At 35.3% G+C, this 19700-nt stretch overlaps 1 protein-coding gene and 1 non-coding gene across 2 annotated transcripts in view; one reads left to right on the top strand and one right to left on the bottom strand.

Annotated features, from left to right (window-relative positions):
- PPA2 (inorganic pyrophosphatase 2) overlaps window positions 1-19700 on the top strand; it is an 88100-nt gene that overhangs the window by 53571 nt on the left and 14829 nt on the right. Inside the window, exons 8-10 of the mRNA XM_049630953.1 lie at window positions 6223-6350; window positions 9171-9256; window positions 17013-17082. Coding sequence (XP_049486910.1) covers window positions 6223-6350; window positions 9171-9256; window positions 17013-17082 — 284 coding nt within the window. The remainder of the gene's footprint in view (window positions 1-6222; window positions 6351-9170; window positions 9257-17012; window positions 17083-19700) is intronic.
- On the bottom strand, window positions 5145-5248 carry LOC125924115 (U6 spliceosomal RNA). Its single transcript, XR_007458296.1, has one exon. It is a non-coding gene; the product is annotated as a U6 spliceosomal RNA (small nuclear RNA).

The raw sequence follows: 19700 nt of genomic DNA, 5'->3' as shown, positions 1-19700 counted from the left end.
AAGAGTGTATCTTTAATTAAAAAAGAACAGGAGAAACTTTAATTCACAAACCACTTTCTTTTTCTTTTTTGCTTAATAGATCACAATTTGTGACATTCTTTTAGGTTTTAAAAACAAATGAATTGGTTTATATGGAGAAGAAACCTAATTACATGGAAGGTATACCACTGTCTCCGATGAAGGAAAAGCTAAGTCACAAAGATTGCTTTTAAAAAATGTAAAGTGTTATTATGATCCTCTAATGTTTACAGAGATGGAACGATAGGCTTTGACTAAGATATTTTTAGATTAATTTCTTTGCTTTTGTAAATTCCTAAATCAAAATTAGTCAAGGAAAACTAAATTAAACTGGAGAGTACTAGATTTGGAGAAGCCAAATTGAACTTTAAAATTTGTCATTATATTTTATCATTATTCTCTGTTTTTCCTTAAAGCTAATATTTAATAAAGAAATTATAAATTTTCTAGTGAATTTATATAGAACTATGATTGTTTATAAATTTTATATCTCCAGTTTTAACATAAAAATTCTCTTAAGGAAACTCGATTTAATCTTTTCTAATTAAATTTTCAAGTTTGGAAACCACTTTGTTATAAAGTAAATAATGGCTGTACACTATTAGTCGGCCATTTGACACCTTTTTATGAAACTTAAAAAAAAAAACTACAGTGATAAATATTTAGGTGACTGCTTAATTGATTGTACTATAATTTAAATCGTTACTTAATATTGCCAGCTATTCCTTTTTCATTCTTTGATACTTTAAATTTTATATAGGTCTGATCTTTACTGGGTTTTGTTTTTAACTTTTTTCTTTGGTAATTCCTTTTAGTTCTGCTTTCTAAAAATATCCAAAATTGACCATTTGTCACTACCTCTATACAGCTACCATTTATCTTGGCCCTCATTGTATTTTCATCTACAAAGACTGGATTTCCTGACTCCACTTCTTCCTTTATGATCTTTTCCCTACACAGCAGAAAGAGCAATCTTCCTAATCTGTACTGTTTGGTCCAGAACCCTCTAATGGCTTCTTATCTCAAAGTAAAAGGATGGCCCTTAGAGTCCCTTGTGACTGGCCTGTGGCTGCTTGCTTCTCTAATCTCATCTCCTAACATTCTTTCTTCACTCTGCTCTAAACACAGTGCTTTCTTACTGTCTTCCTTAACCATTTTAAGCACAATCATACCTCAGATTATTGGCACTTCCTATCTTCTTCCCAGGACTTCTCCTCTTCTAGATATTTGAATGAGTTGCTCCCACACTTCATCCCAGAATTTACTAAAACTTGGGGTGCCTGGGTGGCTCAATCGGTTAAGCATCCTTCTCTTGATTTGCGCTCAGGTCATGATTTCACAGTTGTGAGATCGAGCCCTGCATTGGGCTCCACAATGAGCATGGAGCCTGGTTGGGGTTTTCTCTCCCTCTCTCTCTGCCTCTGTCCCTGCTTGTGTTCTCTCTCTCTCTCTCTCTCTCTCTCTCTCTCTCAAAATAAGTAAACAAACATTAAAAAAATAACAATTTACTAAAGTTTTATCAGAGGCTGTCCCTGACCTTTCATATCTAAAATCCTCTTTCCTCACTATGCAGAGCAATCTGCATGCATAATTGTAGATTTGTATGTTTTTTTTTCCTCATCTTTAACTATTTTTTTACTCAGGCCTAATTTGACAGCAGATATGTTTAGCAAACTGTTTTATTGAATTCTTTCAAAACATTCAAGTCAGTTTTATAGAAATAATTTTTTTATACTGGTAAAATCATTGCCTTATATAATATTTTATAAATCTCATAATTACAACCACCGATACGGTTGGCATAAGTGCTTTGGGAATAAACATACCTGATTCATGATAAAGCTAAAACTTAACTGGTAGAAGCAAAGTGTGGACTTCTTTCCAGAGTTTTCTGCCAGACTCAACATACAGACCACTATGGACAGCAGTTAAAATATTTTACGGAAGTGGAAAGTCTTTGTTAATCATTCAGGGAGTTGATACGGTAGATCTCAGTTTTTTAAAAGAGCTTGATTTGTAGTTAAAAACAAACTGAAATAAATTAATTGACTATATAATAGAACTCTTTTAGATTATTCTGATTTTATTGTTGGGTTAGTTCATCTTGAAAATACACTGTGGGGCACCTGGGTGGCTCTGTTGGTTAAGTGTTTGACTCTTCTTGGTTTTGACTTACGTCATGAACTCAGGTTCCTGACTTCAGGCCTGGTGTAGGGCTTCTCGCTATCAGGGATTCTTGCTCTCTGCCCCTCCCCCACTCACGTGCACCTGTGTGCATGTGCTCTCTCGCTCAAATAAATAAATATTAAAAGAAAATGCATTGTATAACTATAGTAGAAACTTCCATAAGAAGTTAATTCCAAGAATGGGTATAAATCATTACTAGAGAATTCCTTTTCTTAATATATATTCTAAAAAAATATATCTAATGAAAATGGAATCTGGAAATGGAGAATAGTAATGGTTATACAATATTGTGGATGTACTTAATGCCACTGAATCGTACATTAAACAGCAAGTTTTACCTTATGTATATTTTACCACAATAAAGGAAAACTAAAGGGGCACCTGGGTGGCTCAGTCAGTTGAGCCTCCGACTTTGGCTCAGGTCATGATCTCACGGTTTGTGGGTTGGAGACCTGCATAGGGCTCTGTGCAACAGCTCAGAGCCTGGAGCTTGCTTCCAATTCTGTGTCTCCATGTCTCTCTGTCCTTCCCTCCCCCCTCCCTGCCGTCTCTCTCTCAAAAATAAATAAACATTAAAAAAATTTAAAAAAAAGAAAACTAAAAAATACATCTACACTTTCATTCATTCATTCATTCATTCATTTATTTACTTATTTAATACATTTCAAATGTTTATTTAGAGTCTAGTTAACATATATGGTAAAATTGGTTTCAGGAATTGAATTTAGTGATTCATCACTTACATATAACACGAAGTACTCATCACAAGTGTCCCCCTTAATATCCATCACCCAGGGGTGCCTGGGTGGCTCAGTCGGTTAGGCTTCCGACTTCTGCTCAGGTCATGATCTCGTGGTTTGTGCGTTCGAGCCCTGCATCGGGCTCTTTGCTGACAGCTTGGAGCCTGGAGCCTGCTTCAGATTCTGTGTCTCCCTCTCTCTCCGACCCTCTTCTGTTTGCACTTTGTCTTTCAAAAATGAATAAATGTTAAAAAATTTAAAAAAAAATATCCATCACCCATTTAGCCCTTCTCCCACTCATCTCCCCTCCAACAACCCTCAGTTTGTTTTCTGTTGTTAAGTTTCTCAGGGTTTGCTTCCTTTTCTTTTAATATAAATAAAACCAGTGACAATATAGCTGTACAGTATAGAAGAAAAGAATTCATGGAAGACTTATATTTATAATATTAATTCTACCATGAATGTGTTGGATAAATTTTGGGAAATCTTGTACATTTTCTTAGTTGTAGTTTTCTTATGTTTAATATGAATATACTTACTCTTCTCAGTTTTATAAAGAACAACTGAGTTTTTTATAGACTGTAAATCAGTTTCTAGATTATAGGTGTAATTTTTCATATTTTCAGAAGAGTAATTGAATTGACTATTGGTATTGATATAAGATTTTTGGCTTGAGGTATTTGCTGTTGATAGATTTTCTGAATGTTGCTCATTTTGATTTTTGTGTGTGTGTGTGTGTGTGTGTGTGTGTGTGTGTGAGAGAGAGAGAGAGAGAGAGAGAGAGAGAGAGAGAGAGAGAATACAGCTTTTATTCCAGGTTCTAATTGAGAATAGAAACATTTCGCTTATGTCTGCAGAGTTTTATTGGGCGTTATTAAATTGTTGGGGTTTTTGTTATTGGTGTCTTTACCAAGTTCGCTTCATAATATCTGAAGAGAAAGCCACCTAAGCCAAGATAGATACTGGCTTCTCCTTAAGCTTTTCCTTTAAAGTCACTGAGTTAAAAACATTTACCTTAAAAAAAAAAAAAAAAAGTCTATGCATTGGGACAGAGAACGGTAGATTTGGTAAGGTACAATGATAAAGTCATAAATCAAATTTAAGTAATAGAAAATGATTTATTTTGGACATTGATTAAATTACATTTCTGGTTGTTCACCTTCAGTGAACTAAAAGATTTCCTTTCCCTTTAAGAAGACAATGCATTGGAAGAACTCAGTAGTAGTAGTTAATTTAGGAGAGATTTTGCAAAAATATAGAATGTAGGAAAATGATCAATAGAAAGCTCACTTTAGAAAGAAGCACTTTTAATTAGATAAGTAGAAAGTCAGAATTTAAAGAGGAATCAATGTGCATTAGGTGAAATAAGTACTGAGTGTTCTATTTTGGGCATGACAAAGAACTCTATGACTCAGGATACAATGTATACTACTAAAAATATCTTAATCTTTAGACTTCATTATCCTAAACATCTTACACCACTTAATAAATATGTATTTACTGTGATTAATAGAGCAGGTGTGCCCTGTGTTCAGTTTCAAGTGATTATTTGTTCCCTTAGTTACAATATTTCTGCTGTTTGTCCCAGAATTACCCTAGATAGATGTGTGGCCCATTGACGTGTTATAAAATTTTAAATTTGAATGCCTTAGGCAATATACGCAGTCTTTTGTTTGCCATGGTTTCTGCCATTTTTACATGCTTTACCACACTTACTTCACTTAAGCAAAACATCTGGCTTCTGGAGGCATATGTAACTCTTACCAAACCTTTTCAGAACAGGCAAAAGGCAGGAGTCCTGTCTACCTCATGCCTGCAAAATGCTTACTTTTCCCTATCATGCCTAGTGCTTGGGGATTCCCACAAGGTTGGATGAGCTAGTCTGAAACTAAGTGATCTTTAAATTATCCGAATGCATGGTGTCATCTTCTACTTTTAGTTATACCTTTCTAATTTCTCGAGTGCTACCATGTCATTTTATATTGTTTCCCGTAAGTCACAGTCTGGTGGTGAGTAAAGACTTCTTTCATTTAGTTATTTCCCATATTTTTTGAATTGGTATTTATTGGAACGGATACATTTCTTGGAGACCTCTTTTGGGGAGGAGTCTGTTATTAATATGGTACTGTTTCCAGTTATATTTAAATGAATATACTAAATATGCTCAGAATGTGATGGTTAAGTTTGTTTGTTTGTTTTTTAAATATAGAATGCTTCACGAATTTGTGTCACATCCTTGTGCAGGGCCCATGTTAATCTTTTCTTATCATTCCAATTTTTAAGCTGTTTTCAGTAGAACTAAAAATAAATTCTGAAAATCATTATAGAAAATGAATGTAAAAACTGAACCATCTAGATATCACTTTGTTTAAAATTGCCCTGTTTGCATTCTCTTTCATATTCTACTTTATTTTTCATCAGACTTTTCACCACTTACCTTTGTATATTCTTTATTTGTTGTCTGTTTCTTCCTATTGTATAAACTGTGAGAGAAAGGGCTTATTTCTGTTTACTGTTATATTTCACTACTTAGAACAATGCCTGACACATAATGGGAAACTTACTGGAGCATCTGGGGGCTCAGTTGGTTAAGGGTCTGCCTCTTTATTTTGGCTCAGGTTATGATCTCACTTTTGTGAGACTGAGCCCCACGTTGGGCTCCACTCTAAGTGTGGAACCTACTGAAGATTCTCTCCTCCCTCTGCCGTTCTCCCCCGCTTGTGCTCTCTCAAAAAAACAAAACAAAACTCAGTATTTGGTGTGTGTGTGTGTGTGTGTGTGTGTGTGTGTGTGTAACCCTTCTCATGTGACTTTAGTATCTTTTCTTCTGGGGACTGCCCTCTCTTTATCTTCCGTATTCCTTTAGCTTAATATTTCTGAAACACAGATCCTGATGTAACTTACCTTACTCTAAACTCTCCATTGCTCACAGAATGACGTCAATCCTTAAGTATATCTCACTTAATCTCACTTCATTGCTATTTGTTGTCTGTTTCCTTTAATTGGAATCTCTGAGCTCCTTGAGGAAAATAACTTTGTTGTCTTCATCTGCTTATACCCTGTACCTAACATAGCATCTGGAGGTCTTAAGAAATGTTTGTAGAATGAAGGAGTAGTGTTTTACATATGAAAGAAACCCTCAAGTCCAGAGGCGGTTTGATACATGATGATTATGCTGCTAGCTAGCAACAAAGGTGGACTCCCTCAGTCCAGTGCTCTACCACTAATAGGAATGAATTTCAGTTTTTAACAAAGTATTTTGTTTCTTCACTTGCAGATATTGATGATGTTAAGAAGTACAAACCAGGTTACTTGGAAGCTACGCTTAATTGGCTCAGATTTTATAAGGTGCCAGAAGGAAAACCAGAAAACCAGTTTGCTTTTAATGGAGAATTCAGAAACAAGGTGAAGATGATAATCTTTATTTTAAAATATGCCTTGTGATACTTGTACAATACTTCTTTCACCTTTGGGGGTTTCTTATGTGAATATTTGTATATAACATGATAATGCTTTATACTGACTCGAATACTTCAGGACGTTATTTTGTCAAATTTATTTTAAAGGATTTTTTTCAGGAGGTGTCTAAGTGAAGCAGTAAGTCTTGATAAATATCTGGATTCATCTCTTTATCTGTTGATATCTCCTTCATCTCAGAAAATGAAGGGTTTCCATGATCAGTCTCAGTCTGCATATTACGTATGACAAACCACCTTCCATTTACTATTGTGGAGAGGAGAAAGTTAACTTACCATTAATGTAAATCCCAAGAGGCTTCTCTTCTAAGTGTTCATTCTACCATGACTGACTTAAGCTGTTTAACAGTTAAGAAAGCACTTAAATTATCCTACTGTAATAGAGTTTTTCTGTTGGAATACCACAAAGTTACCATGAAGTGTCTCTCATGTGATACAAATGGAGAAAATAGGCTAAGGATGTTAAGTCTAAGGCATGGAATATATTTTTTTTAAAGTTTTTACCACCATTGGGGCGCCTGGGTGGCTCAGTCGGTTGAGCATCCGACTTCAGCTCCGGTCATGATCTCACACTCCGTGAGTTTGAGCCCCACGTCGGGCTTTGTGCTGACAGCTCAGAGCCTGGAGCCTGCTTCAGATTCTGTGACTCTCCCTCTCTCTGCCCCTCTGCTGCTCATGCTCTGTCTCTCTCTGTCTCAAAAATAAATAAAGAACATTAAAAAAAATTAAAAAAAAATAAAGTTTTTACCACCATATAAATTACACACAGTACACACCAACAGTTAAGTGGATACTAATAAGTAAAACATGTTTTGTAAGTAAGGTAAGCCATGTTAATGGAAACTTACAAATTATAATAAATATCTTGTTATATAAGAATTTATTGCTTAACCTAGTATTTTTTAAAAGGCACGTCGAAAGAACCCTTAACATCTTGAGGGCTTTGTCTAAGACTTATTAAATGTAGATATAAAACTATTATTTTCAATTAAATACTCTTAAAAATAAATATTTAAGATTTATAAGATAAATTAATTTTTGTCTTTTTCCTCTAAAAATATGTTATAATATGTTATAATTTGTTTGAACTTTTTATGGCTCCTTATTGCCTCAGAGTATGGTTTGGGTGGTTTTTATTTTGTTTGTTTTTGTTTTTTTGCTTGATTTTGATAAATGTGAATTCTTTTCTGAATGAAGACTAGATTATTTATAAACCTGGTTTCAGAAAATAATCATTTTTAGGCATTGCTTTTTACCACTTCTGTTTAAAATGTAGTGCCTAACTCAGGAAAATTAAGTTGCATCTCCTTAACATGTTTGAAAAGGTGACTCCTGTGCTATCTAGATTTTTCCTTCTGACTCCTTTAAGCAAGTGCTGGAAAAGTGATTCTAAATAATCATAATTACCCAAATGATTTGGTTAAAAATCTTTCCTTGTGTTATCCTGACAACAAATTGGCTTTTTTGTACCATATGTTAAAGGGGACTCCCCATATCACCTCATTTAGCCATTCTCCTTCATGTCACATGACAATAGACCTGAGAAAACTTTTTTTTTCTTTTTCAGAAGATTTCTCCTTATTATTACATCTTGGTTCCAAAGATTCTTTAATTTCTTCATTTCTTACTGTAATATGTTTAGTTGTAATTGAAGGAGAAAATAGCTAGTAAAATTAGTTAATATCTAAGGACTCTCCTTAAGAAAAAATAGCAAGGAGAAAAAAATCAAAAGAATTTGCTGCTTTGGAATAACAGAACAAGTGTTCCTTTAGATGGTTTTGCTAGATAGATATCTAGCAAGAGGTGTGTGTGTTTCATTGGTTTTGCATTTTCGGACACCATTTAAGTTTATACTAAGAAAAAATAATTGAAAATGTTAAGGAGGTTTACCACCTCTAGACAGTGGATGTTCTTTAGAACATGTTTATGCAGTTAGACTATAGTTTTGATGATGATGAAGTTAATAGGTGTATGGTTACCTTATAAGCAAGGGACTAGACTAAGCACTTTGCATACAACTTATTTATCCTTTCAATAGCTAGGCCTTTTGGATTAGGTGTGGCATCTTGACTTTGTAGGCCATATGGTCTTTGTCACAAGTTCTTAACCTCTGCCATTGTGGTGCTAAGGCAGTCTTAAACCACGCACAGATGAATGATTGTGTTCAATAAAACTTCATTTACAGGGGCGCCTGGGTGGCTCAGTCGGTTAAGCTTCCGACTTCAGCTCAGGTCATGATCTTGCTGTTCGTGAGTTCGAGTCCCATGTCAGGATCTGTGTAGACAGCTCAGAACCTGGAGCCTGCTTTGGATTCTGTGTCTTCCTCTCTTTCTGCCCCTCCCCGCACTCGCTCACTCGCGCATGCTCTCTCTCTCTCTCTTTCTCTCTTTCTCCCTCCCTCCTTCCCTCCCTCCTTCTCTGTCTCAGAAGTAAACATTAAAAAAAAAAAACACCTTCATTTATAAAAATGGTGTTTTCGTGAGCTAAATTTGGCCCATAGGCCCTAGTTTGCCAACCCTAAATTACAATATCTCTATTACCTTCCATTTATAGATGAAGAAGTTAAGACTTAGTGAGATTAAGTAACTTGCTCAAAAGTCACACAGCTGGTGAATAAGGATGCCAGTATTTATATTCAGGTTTGCTTGACTCCAGAGCTCATGTTCTTAGAAATTAGCTGTCATAGTGATAATAGTTCCATGTTAGTATGGTGATGTGATCTTTATATCTGTTTTTGGTTTGGAATTAGGCCTTTGCTCTTGAAGTTATTAAATCTACTCATGAATGTTGGAAAGCTTTGCTTATGAAGAAGTGTGATGGAGGGGCTATAAATTGGTAAGGATTTGTCTTTTCTATGTAATGTTATTTTATTATTAATTGATACTAAACATCCATATAATGCTATTCAATTTGATTTTTTTAAAAAGAGAATTACAATTTTTTTTCATTTAAAGAATACTCATGAAACACCAATATGGAAAGCATTACCAAGTGCTGGGTGGACACCATGAAACTGGGAATTGACATGGCCCCTTTTCCCAAAAGATTTATAGTTTAGTGGGGGATATTGTTGAGTAAACAGGCATTTAATTATAATACATTGTGATATGTGCAAAGAGGGAATAAATAGCGATTTTTCAATGTGCAGACATGGTTGTTTATGTGTAAACACCACATCATTTCTTGATGAAATAGTACAAAGCCTTTTTATCCATCATGATCTGGGTCACTAGCTGATTGATTACAGGGAATCAAACAACAGTAACAGATGTAACTCAAACATTTTATTTTAAAACATTTAAAATGTGTACTCACTCATCTTTGGATATAGGGCGAAGACCTTTTCTATGTAAGTTCCATATAGATTATATATATAATCTAGTGTAATATAGAATAGAAAACCAAGATAAGATCCTCTAATTCTTAAACTCCTTACAGTGAAAAACCTTCATAGGTTTTTAAGGTTCTTTTTTCTAACCTTTTTACAGTTTTCTTACCCACATCTACTTTGACACCAAGTTATTATAGTGAGTCACCTTTATTGAGGCTTTTTAGCCTTACTAGTTTTTAGGGCCTGCATAGTATTCATAGAATCAGTTCTCTTTCCACATCCTCTTTTTCAGTAAGCATAATTACTGCTTAAATTATGAAATAGTAATAAAGACAGCTCTTATAAACAGGTTTAGAAACAAAAACAACTGACTTTTGGCAAGCCTAACTACAGAAAGCAAACACACGTGTCATTCTGTAGAGTACCCAACTCCACTGTCCCCTTCTCCAAATCAGGAGAAATTGGGAAGCCATTCACTCAACAAACACTGATTTGAAGATCTGCGACCAGGGAGTGTGCTGGTTCCAGGACTATTACTGTGACTACAATAAATAGAGTCTCTGCCCTTTCGGAGCATGAAGTCTGGGAATCAAGAGAGACATTAAAGAAATCATTAGAATACAGTAATCACATGGAGTAAAGAATTAGTCTCAAGATATATTTTATCTATGTCATCAAGAGACTCATCTTGCCTATGACACAAATGCTTAGGCATTAACCTTCAGGTTGTGTTTCTTTGTAAGCTCGAGTAACATTGTCAACTCCTTGATTTTCTCCTTTCTTTCTTCTTAACCACTTAGGCAGATCACTCCTTTTTTTTTAGCAGAGTCTTAAAATCAAGTGATTATTTCTAATTTAAGTAGTACAATTTATTAACAAAACTGGGTATAAGTGAATGTCTTCTAGTCGTGACTATCCTAGTAATTAGTAGACTGAGCTATTCTTTATGATATTCTAAGTCAGACATTCATGTGGTGAGCTCCTGTAAAAAGGGTCTCTCACTGTCCGAAGAAGTATTTGCTCACTGTTTGCTTTCATCTTCTTCCTCATGGTACTTTTGGAAAAGTTTTTGCAGTCCTTTAAGGGCCTGTGTGTTTTCCAGGTTCCTCAGCTACACAGGTAGAGATTACCTCTGGTTAGTTTTTCTGTAGCTTGATGTCATTCCTTCTGTGCTGAGACTAATTACCTTTTCTCTGAGGGTAATTTTATTTCTACTCTCTGGAGTCATTTTGCTGTAGCCTCCTAGGTGATGATAAGGATTACGTTAACAACAGGAGTTGACATTTATTGAACTTTGTACTATTTTGCAAGTTCGAAGTGTTTAGTATGTGTTACCTAATACAAGGATCCTGTAAGATGTGTATCATTGTCTCCATTTTATACATGATGAGATTGAAACCACGTAGAGATTAAGTGATCTAAGGTCACGCTGAGTGGGAGAGCCATCATTTAAGCCAGATACCAGGCTTAATGTTCTTGCCAGCTATATTCTACTTCTGTCTTTTCAGAGAATACAACAAAATAAATCTTCTTTTAGCTTAAAAATTTTCAGGGTGTACATTTCTGGGTATAAATTTTATTCATGTAGGTAATTTAAAGTTAAAATCTTCAAATTTTAATTTATTTTGGCCATTTTTTTTTCTTATTTTTATCACCACTTGATTGTAAAAATGTATTCATAGTAGCTTTTATGTCCTGTCTTAATGAGTTGCTTCTTCCTCTTAATTCCTTAAAATGTACACTGTTACTGATTAGCAAGCTCCCCCTGTCTTTTTCAGCCTATTTTCCCTACTCAGTTGAGTGTAGGCCCATATTTTGTTATCCCAGCATTTCTGTCACTATATAGTGCGTAATAATTAACTAGGAAAACTTGGAAAATTCAGATGCATTCATCTCCTTTAAACCTAGTAAATTAGGGTCTCTGATGAGTAGTGTCTAAGAATCTGAATGTTTTAAATCTCCCTACCTAGGTGCTTCTGATAAGCCTCTCTGCTTAAAAAGCATAAAGTCTCAACTTCTCATAGAAGAGCAAACGAGGCCTAGTCTAGGATTTGGTCCCTGCTCTCTGTCTGGCCTCATTTTCTATCACTTCTTGCCTCTTACTTTCATGTTCCAACAACTTAGAACCACTTGTCACTCCACAGACACCATGCTCTGGTTGACCTCTAGGCCATTCCTCATGCTGTTACCTTTGCCATAATTATCTTCTCATTTCTTGAACTAGCTAACTTCCTCATCTTTTTAAGATTTAGTTTTGACTTCACTTTCTCTGGGAAGCTTTCCCTCGTAGCCAAGCTGCCATTATACTGTGCATTCCTTGCTTCCCTGTGTCCTTTTGTTATTACGCTTACCAGTTCTTAACTGCGTGGTTTATTAATTTGTCTCCTCCTCTAGCACGTAGCTTCCTCAAAAGCACATGAAGAAGGATACCTTATTCATCTTTCTATTCCTAATGCCTGACATGTGCTAGCCACTCAGTGAATACCTCTTGGAGCAAATTGTTGACTAATTTTTTTTTTTTTTTTTAATTTATTTTTGGGACAGAGAGAGACAGAGCATGAACGGGGGAGGGGCAGAGAGAGAGGGAGACACAGAATCGGAAACAGGCTCCAGGCTCTGAGCCGTCAGCCCAGAGCCTGACGCGGGGCTCGAACTCACGGACCGCGAGATCGTGACCTGGCTGAAGTCGGACGCTTAACCGACTGCGCCACCCAGGCGCCCCTAATATTTTAAAACCAACAGATGTTTGTTGTTTTCAAATCTAGTGCTACTCTTCTGCTTCCAAGATCCCTGCATTTATTAAATTCTATAATTGATACTCTGAGTAATCCTCTTCTTCACAAGAGGTTTGGTTGTTATTTTGGGGTTTTTTTTTCCCATTGCTTAATATTTACTCTGAAAGCTACACATTCTTTTAACACAGAGAAGTTCATTATTTCTGCTCTCCCCTAAAGTCACTTTCCAGTGTGTTGCAGGAGAAATAAAGGTTTTTGCCATTTGAGTTTTACTCTTCAGCCCCTCTTGCTCTTTCTTCAGCCGTGGCTTATTTACCTTATTTTTAAGAAATCAGAAATGTACTATTCATTTTGCCAGTTTATTTTTTTTCATTAACCATTATCTATTCTGACCCATCTAAATTTTTCAAATTTTGACTGATTCTCAGATGCTCTTCTAGAGCATCTGGGTTTTTTAAACTTAGTTTTTAATTTAATAATTAATTCAGTTTCACTTACTTGATTCAGTTACTTGTCATTTATTTACTCAGTTGTTTTATATTGCAACTCCTTTCTTGTTTAATAAAATCTTTGTGGTACTGTCAGAATTATATTTGAAAGATACAAATGTGATTGTCATTTTTTGCTCAAAAACTTCTCGTGGCTCCCTTTGATCATAGAATCCAATCCTACTCTTCTATGTATTAATATGTCTAGACCTACTTTTCCAGCCTCATGTTCTGTTTCCTCCCGTCTCCTGTTTTTCCTCCATGAATGCCTGCTCATTCTTCAAGGAGCAGTTTAGATGCTACCTCTACAAAGAGTTGTTATTTGTTTTGGGCAAGATTACCTGTACCCTCACATCACTGCTGTACACACCTCTGTGTAGCACCTGGAGTGTGTTATTATCTTTTTATGCTGTAAATTGAGTTTGTATCATGGCACTTAGTGTCAGGACTTGCCACTGGTGATTTAAACATGCTTACTGAATGAATGAATATATATATATATATATATATATATATATATATATATATATATATATTTATATATGAATGAATGAATATGAATATATATATAATTTTTATTATTATTTATAAATTATAATTTATATATATAAATAACATATAAACCTAAATTAAATATATATAATAATTATATTTATATAGATTTGTTCTTCCAAATTGTTTAGGTCTTAAAATTGTTTCATTTTACTTTTCTAGAGGAAGGTGTACCTGATCTATATATGGGTAGCTATATATATAGTTTTGTATATAAATTTACTTCAATGTCAGTTTTCTTCTATAGACTCTGGAGGTTGTGGTTCAAAATCATTGTCATTCTTATCTCTTTAAATTGAATTTTCTCTTTTTTTTCTTGACTACTTTGCTTGAAAATGAAAGGCCTTGACAGATCTGTATCCTGGACACTGTCTTTGGGGATTCTCATGAGTGTGTGCCTTTGTCTGCCTTGAAGAAAATCATTTTCTCTTTACTAAAAAGTTCCATATCTCTGGCCTTGTAAATTTCATCTTTATATGTCTTCTTATTATGTGCAGGTAATTTTCTGTTTCTGTATCTTTTTATGTAATCAGTTATTTTGCGCGATTACGTATCAGTACACCTTTTTATTATTTTTAAATGCAGTTTGATTTGTCATCCACAGCATTTTTGGTATTGCTGATCTTTTCTTCTAATGTCATGTCTGCTTGTTTTGGTCAGCAAGATTGCGTATAGGCTATACAATTTGTGTAAATTTACAACAAAATACTTAGTATCTTACTGTAAAAAGGAAAGCAGCACATTTTTCTCAGTCATTATTTTATTTTTTAATTTTTTTTTTTTTTTAATTTTTTTTTTTCAACGTTTTTTATTTATTTTGGGGACAGAGAGAGACAGAGCATGAACGGGGGAGGGGCAGAGAGAGAGGGAGACACAGAATCGGAAACAGGCTCCAGGCTCCGAGCCATCAGCCCAGAGCCTGACGCGGGGCTCGAACTCACGGACCGCGAGATCGTGACCTGGCTGAAGTCGGACGCTTAACCGACGGCGCCACCCAGGCGCCCCATCTCAGTCATTATTTTAAATCTCATTTGTAATAGATACCTCTAGCTTAGTCATCCTTCAAGTGGTTACACTGCTTCTCTTGCAGGCCACATTCATAGTTTTAAGGCTAAAAAGAACCCTTAATATTCTAACCTCCACGGGAGCTCTTTGGTTCAATACTGTATCCCCAGCATCTAGAAATGTCCCTAACACATAGTATAAAAAAAATTCTTTGAATCAATCAATAAATATGAATCAGTGTTAACTCTTTTTATATAGGGGCCAATTTAGAGGAAATAAAAATAAAAATGTTTCTTGATAACATGCCTTCAAACATTCAAAGTATTTTAATTCCTGGGGGACATCTATTACAACCCAGATTATATACTTTTTTTAACTAAGAGAATGTCGGTGAGGAAGTTGGCACTATTTTTAGCTAACCAAATGCTACTCTAAGAGCCTGTTGGAGAAAAAGTAACAAGAGGGTTTATGGTCTCTCATCTTTGTGTTGTCTCGTACGAATCTCTCAAGTCTGTTTGTATACCTTCCATTTCATTATTGAACAGTCATACTAATCATTTGCCCAAGGCGAAAATGGCAGAGCCTCTTGGCTTTCCTCAGCTCCATTGGTTACTTGTCAAGATACTGTATGAGAGATATTTAGAAAGTTATTCAAAATTTTAAAAACTTACAGAGTTGGCTTTAATATTGTCTGTTTTTGCCGTTTCTGTTGATGATTTGCTTTGTTGAGTGGAGGGTTACTTTATTTATTTTTGTATTTTTCTAGATTCAGTTTTATTTAAATCCAAGTCAGTTAACATATAGTGTAGTCATGATTTCAGCAGTAGACTTTAGTGACTCATCACTTACAACACTCAGTGCTCATCCCAGCAAGTGCTCTCCTTAATGCCCATGACCCATCTAGCCCTTCCCTCCACTCAATACCCCTCCAGCAGCCTTCAGTTTGTTCTCTTTATTTAAGAGTTAGAGGGTTTCTTTAGAAGTAGGTTATCAAATTTAACATAAAATACCAGACACCCAGTTAAATCTAAATTTCAGAGCAATACATCTTTTTAATATAAATGTCTCATGCAATATTTGAGACATACTAAAAAATAGTTTGATGTTATCTGAAATTCAAATTTAATTGGGGATTCTGTATTTTTTCTGGCAGCCCTATTTAGAGAAGTCTCCCCTGTTCTGTTACCATCATTTTTCAGAATTTCCAAAGGTACGTTTTACTTTGGCTTAGTTCTAACGTTAAAAACATCGTATATAGCATGTTTAGAATACACCATGCTTCCTTCAGAGGACTAGCACTTAAGGCTTCACAGTGTCTAATTTTTTGCCTTGTTCTTTTAAGTTTAGTTTTGACATTCTTTAGGGAAATATCTGACTTATAACACCTTCCCTTTTTCATTTTTTAGCTTACTTAAATATGGGCTGTGGAGAACAGAATAAAAAATAGCCTTAAAGATAATGCAAACTTGCATCAAATTTTATTCATGCCAAGAATGAAAATAAATCCCACATTTTGAGTCTGGATAGAAAAGAGAACAACCACTTACCTGTAATTGCTATGTACCCAATGTCTGATTACAGACATTATATAAATAAATAACTAGGCAGATCTTTTTATCATATATATCCCAATGTATTTTTCACAAAGCCATTATAAAAATGTATCCGATAATATATATCTCTTAGGTCCACTTGGGGGACAAGTGTGTGTATGTGTTTCCTCTTCTTTAGGGATCTGCTAATTACTTTTTCCTTTGGCTTTAACTCCCTTCTCTACTGCTTCTTTCTATATCCATTTTAATCTGATTTCTTTGATGAAATTTTAAAAAATCAGTCTTAATATGTTTGAGAGGAATGATGCCTTTGCTTTCATCTAGGAAGTAGGAAATGCACAATGGGCAGCATGCTTGTGGAGATAGCATGCATTCCCTGTTGTGTGGGAAGGCTTTGATTTCATAGAGCCTTTCCTTGTCTTATGCCCCGCTGACCTTCCCTCCCTGTACGAAAACCAAGTTTTCATATCATGTGCTTTCCTGTCATGACTCTTAGCTTAGCTTTCCTCACCTGTCTGAGAAAGATTCCATAGCATCGTTCAGTAGCCAGTAACAGTGTTTATCACCTCAAAGGAAAATTCTTCCTTAGAGTCATCATTTCATGGGTCAAGTTTCTTTTCCTCACAAAAGGTAAAGTGTAGTTGTGATGTATAGTCTTTTATATTCAAGGAGATTATTTAGATCTGTGCACTATTTAAACGAAAAACATATTCTGGAATGTGCGGTGCTGGGAGCACTATATTTATAACTCTGCCTGAAAGAATGTACAAACATCTCAGTTTATATTCATTCAGGTCCTTTATCACTGGCTGGAAATAAATAACTGGAGTTACACAGCCAGTGTGGGATATTTGCAGTTGGTTTTCTTGTTTGGTAATTGCTCATTTTTTATCCTGATTGATAATAACATTGTCTTTTCCTCACCAGCACAAACGTGCAGATATGCGACAGCCCTTTCCATTGTACTCAAGAGGAAGCGAGATCAATAGTTGAACTGGTAAGGGGCAAAGCATCCTTTAATCTTACAAATGTCATGGGGAAGTCTAGCAGAAGTTCTGAAAACTCTAGCAATGAAGTGTATCAAGTCTTTTGGGAAATATAAAATTAAAAAATAACATTAGAATCCATCTTTTTTAATCCAGGGAATTTAAATAAAAAACCTGAAAATCTTTCAGCTTAGTTTTTAAATTGTTTTCTAAAGTACATTAACCACTTAACCAATTTACTATGATGCTACTCTTCTTAATATCACCAATTTATTGCTTATATGTATTTGCTCTCCTTGTACCATTCTGTTCCCTTGAGTTACCCACCATCTAGTGTCTAAATTGCAACTGGCTGTGGGAACAGGTGCATTTTGGCTCAAGAAAGATGAAACAAGACTGTTTTTCCTTTATTTCCATTTAGTTAGGCCGTCTTACAAGCTTTCCCTCTAGCTAAGGTGATATCTTGGATTTTTACATGTCTGTCTCATTGATAAGGCTGCCTGGAGGCAACTGAATTTATTAGGAAAATAACGGCTTGATTTAGAGACCACTAAATAAGAAAATTCATATTCAGATAATTAAGTAATATTGCTGTATAAAGTGTGTTCTGGAGTGGTTTATAAACTAAGCTTTTCTTTTTTTAATCTTAAACTACTTATGAGCTAGAAACTAGAGAATTTAGATCTTTACTTCAGGAACATCAAAAAACGTTTACCTACTGTGGCTGCTTTGAATTTTTTTCCCCACTAATTCATCAGCTATTTAATTAGTACCTGCTATGTGCAGTGAGATCCAAGGTACTGGGGATTCAGCATTAAAGAAAAGATGTGAAAATGTCTGCCCTTGTGTAGCTAATATTCTAGTTGAGGAAATGGATAATAGATAAATGCACAAGTAAAATACTTGTGTATTGATCCTGAACAATGATCCTGAACAGTATGGGAGTATTGGGAGTGCTGACCCCCCTGCATACTTGAGAATTCATGTATAACTTTTGACTCCCCAAAAAGTTAGCTACTAAGAGCCTACTTTTGACCAGAAGCCTTACTGATAACATGATTAGTCTGTTAACGCGTTTTGTATGCTATATGAATTGTATACCGTATTCTTAGAATAAAGTAAGCCAGAGAAAAGAAAATATTACTAAGAAAATCATAAGGAAAATACATATGCATTTACAGTATTGTACTGAATTTATTGAAAAAAAGAATCTATGTGTAAGTGGACTTGCGCAGTTCAAACCCCTAATTGTTCAAGGATCAACTGTAGTGTGTCTGAATGTAGTAAATGCTATTATGAAATGAGCAGGTCAGAGGGGATGAAGTTCCAGGAGCAGATTGGAGTTGGAGTTATTAAAAAGAGACAGGGACAGCCTCACTAGGAGAAGCCAGACATGAGTCAAGATTTGTAGAAGGTAAGAGAATGTGCCGAGTTACCATCCGATGGAAGAGCATCACAGTCCATAGGCCCAAAGGTCATGAGACAAGAGGATGCCTGATATGTTTAAGAACTACTCAAGGAACCACAGTGACTAGTGGAATAGAGTGAGTTCAGGGGAGATAGGAGGTGAGATCAGAAATGTTTACTTCTGGGGGTGAAAGTGGTGGTAAATTATTATGAAAGACCCTGTAAAATAGTCTGTAAAGAGTATCTTAAGAAATGTGTTTCTTATTCTGAATCACATACGGAACCACTAGCTAGTTTTAAGCAGAGGGATAATAGGATCTGACTTAGATTTTGACAAGATCACTTGGGCTGCATGGGTGAGAATAGACTGGAGTGAGGGAAGGGAAGATGAGGGAAGCCGTTGTAGTAATGCAGGACACAATATCAATTTATTTTCTCCAAGTTTTCAATTTTGTATATAAACAGATTGCATTCTGAACTTAGTTCTCATCAGTATACTTCTTTAATGAGAAAAATAAAGGAAAACAAGAAACTTTTTATCTTTGTCCATGGAGTCTCCCTCACTCATCTCAGATTTTAGGGCACCTGGGTGGCTCAGTCGGAAGCATCTGACTTGATTTGGGCTCAGGTCTTGACCAACTGAGGTCAATTAGGAGCCTGCTTGGGATTCTGTCTCTCCCTTGCTCTTTGCCTCTGTCCTGCTCACACTCAAGTGCACACTCTCTCTCAAAATAAATAAATGAACATTAAAACAAAGTCAATTGCATTTTAGTTTGGGATTTATAAATAATAGATATAACAGATTCTTATCTTAAAATTAGCTGCAAGATTAAAGTTTCTATCTTACATCCTGTTTTTTAATTGTTTCCTATATTAGTAGGAAAACAATCCTTTTGGGAAAAAAAATCGGAGGATATGGATGTGATCTAGATAGTTAGGTGTGAGGAACAAGATTAGAATTCAGAAACATTAACATCCAGCTTTAATTACATGGTCTGGTAAATTTGTTGTGCTTCATAATAATGAAGAAAGAGAGTGCTATACTGATTTTTCACTGAGATCACCACAGTAGACAATCAAAATGCAAGAAATCAGTCTCTCTTCACTACCTCTAATGGAGCGTATCATATATGGGATTTCACCATTAAAAACATGGAAGTCAGGGGGCGCTTGGGTGGCTCAGTTGGTTGAGTGTCCAACTTCGGCTCAGGTCATGATCTCG

Source organism: Panthera uncia, chromosome B1 (genome assembly GCF_023721935.1).
Source record: "Panthera uncia isolate 11264 chromosome B1, Puncia_PCG_1.0, whole genome shotgun sequence".
Classification (NCBI taxonomy): Eukaryota; Metazoa; Chordata; class Mammalia; order Carnivora; family Felidae; genus Panthera; species Panthera uncia.
The sequence above is the reverse complement of the archived record's forward strand: the minus strand, read 5'-3'. Positions and strand labels throughout refer to the sequence as shown.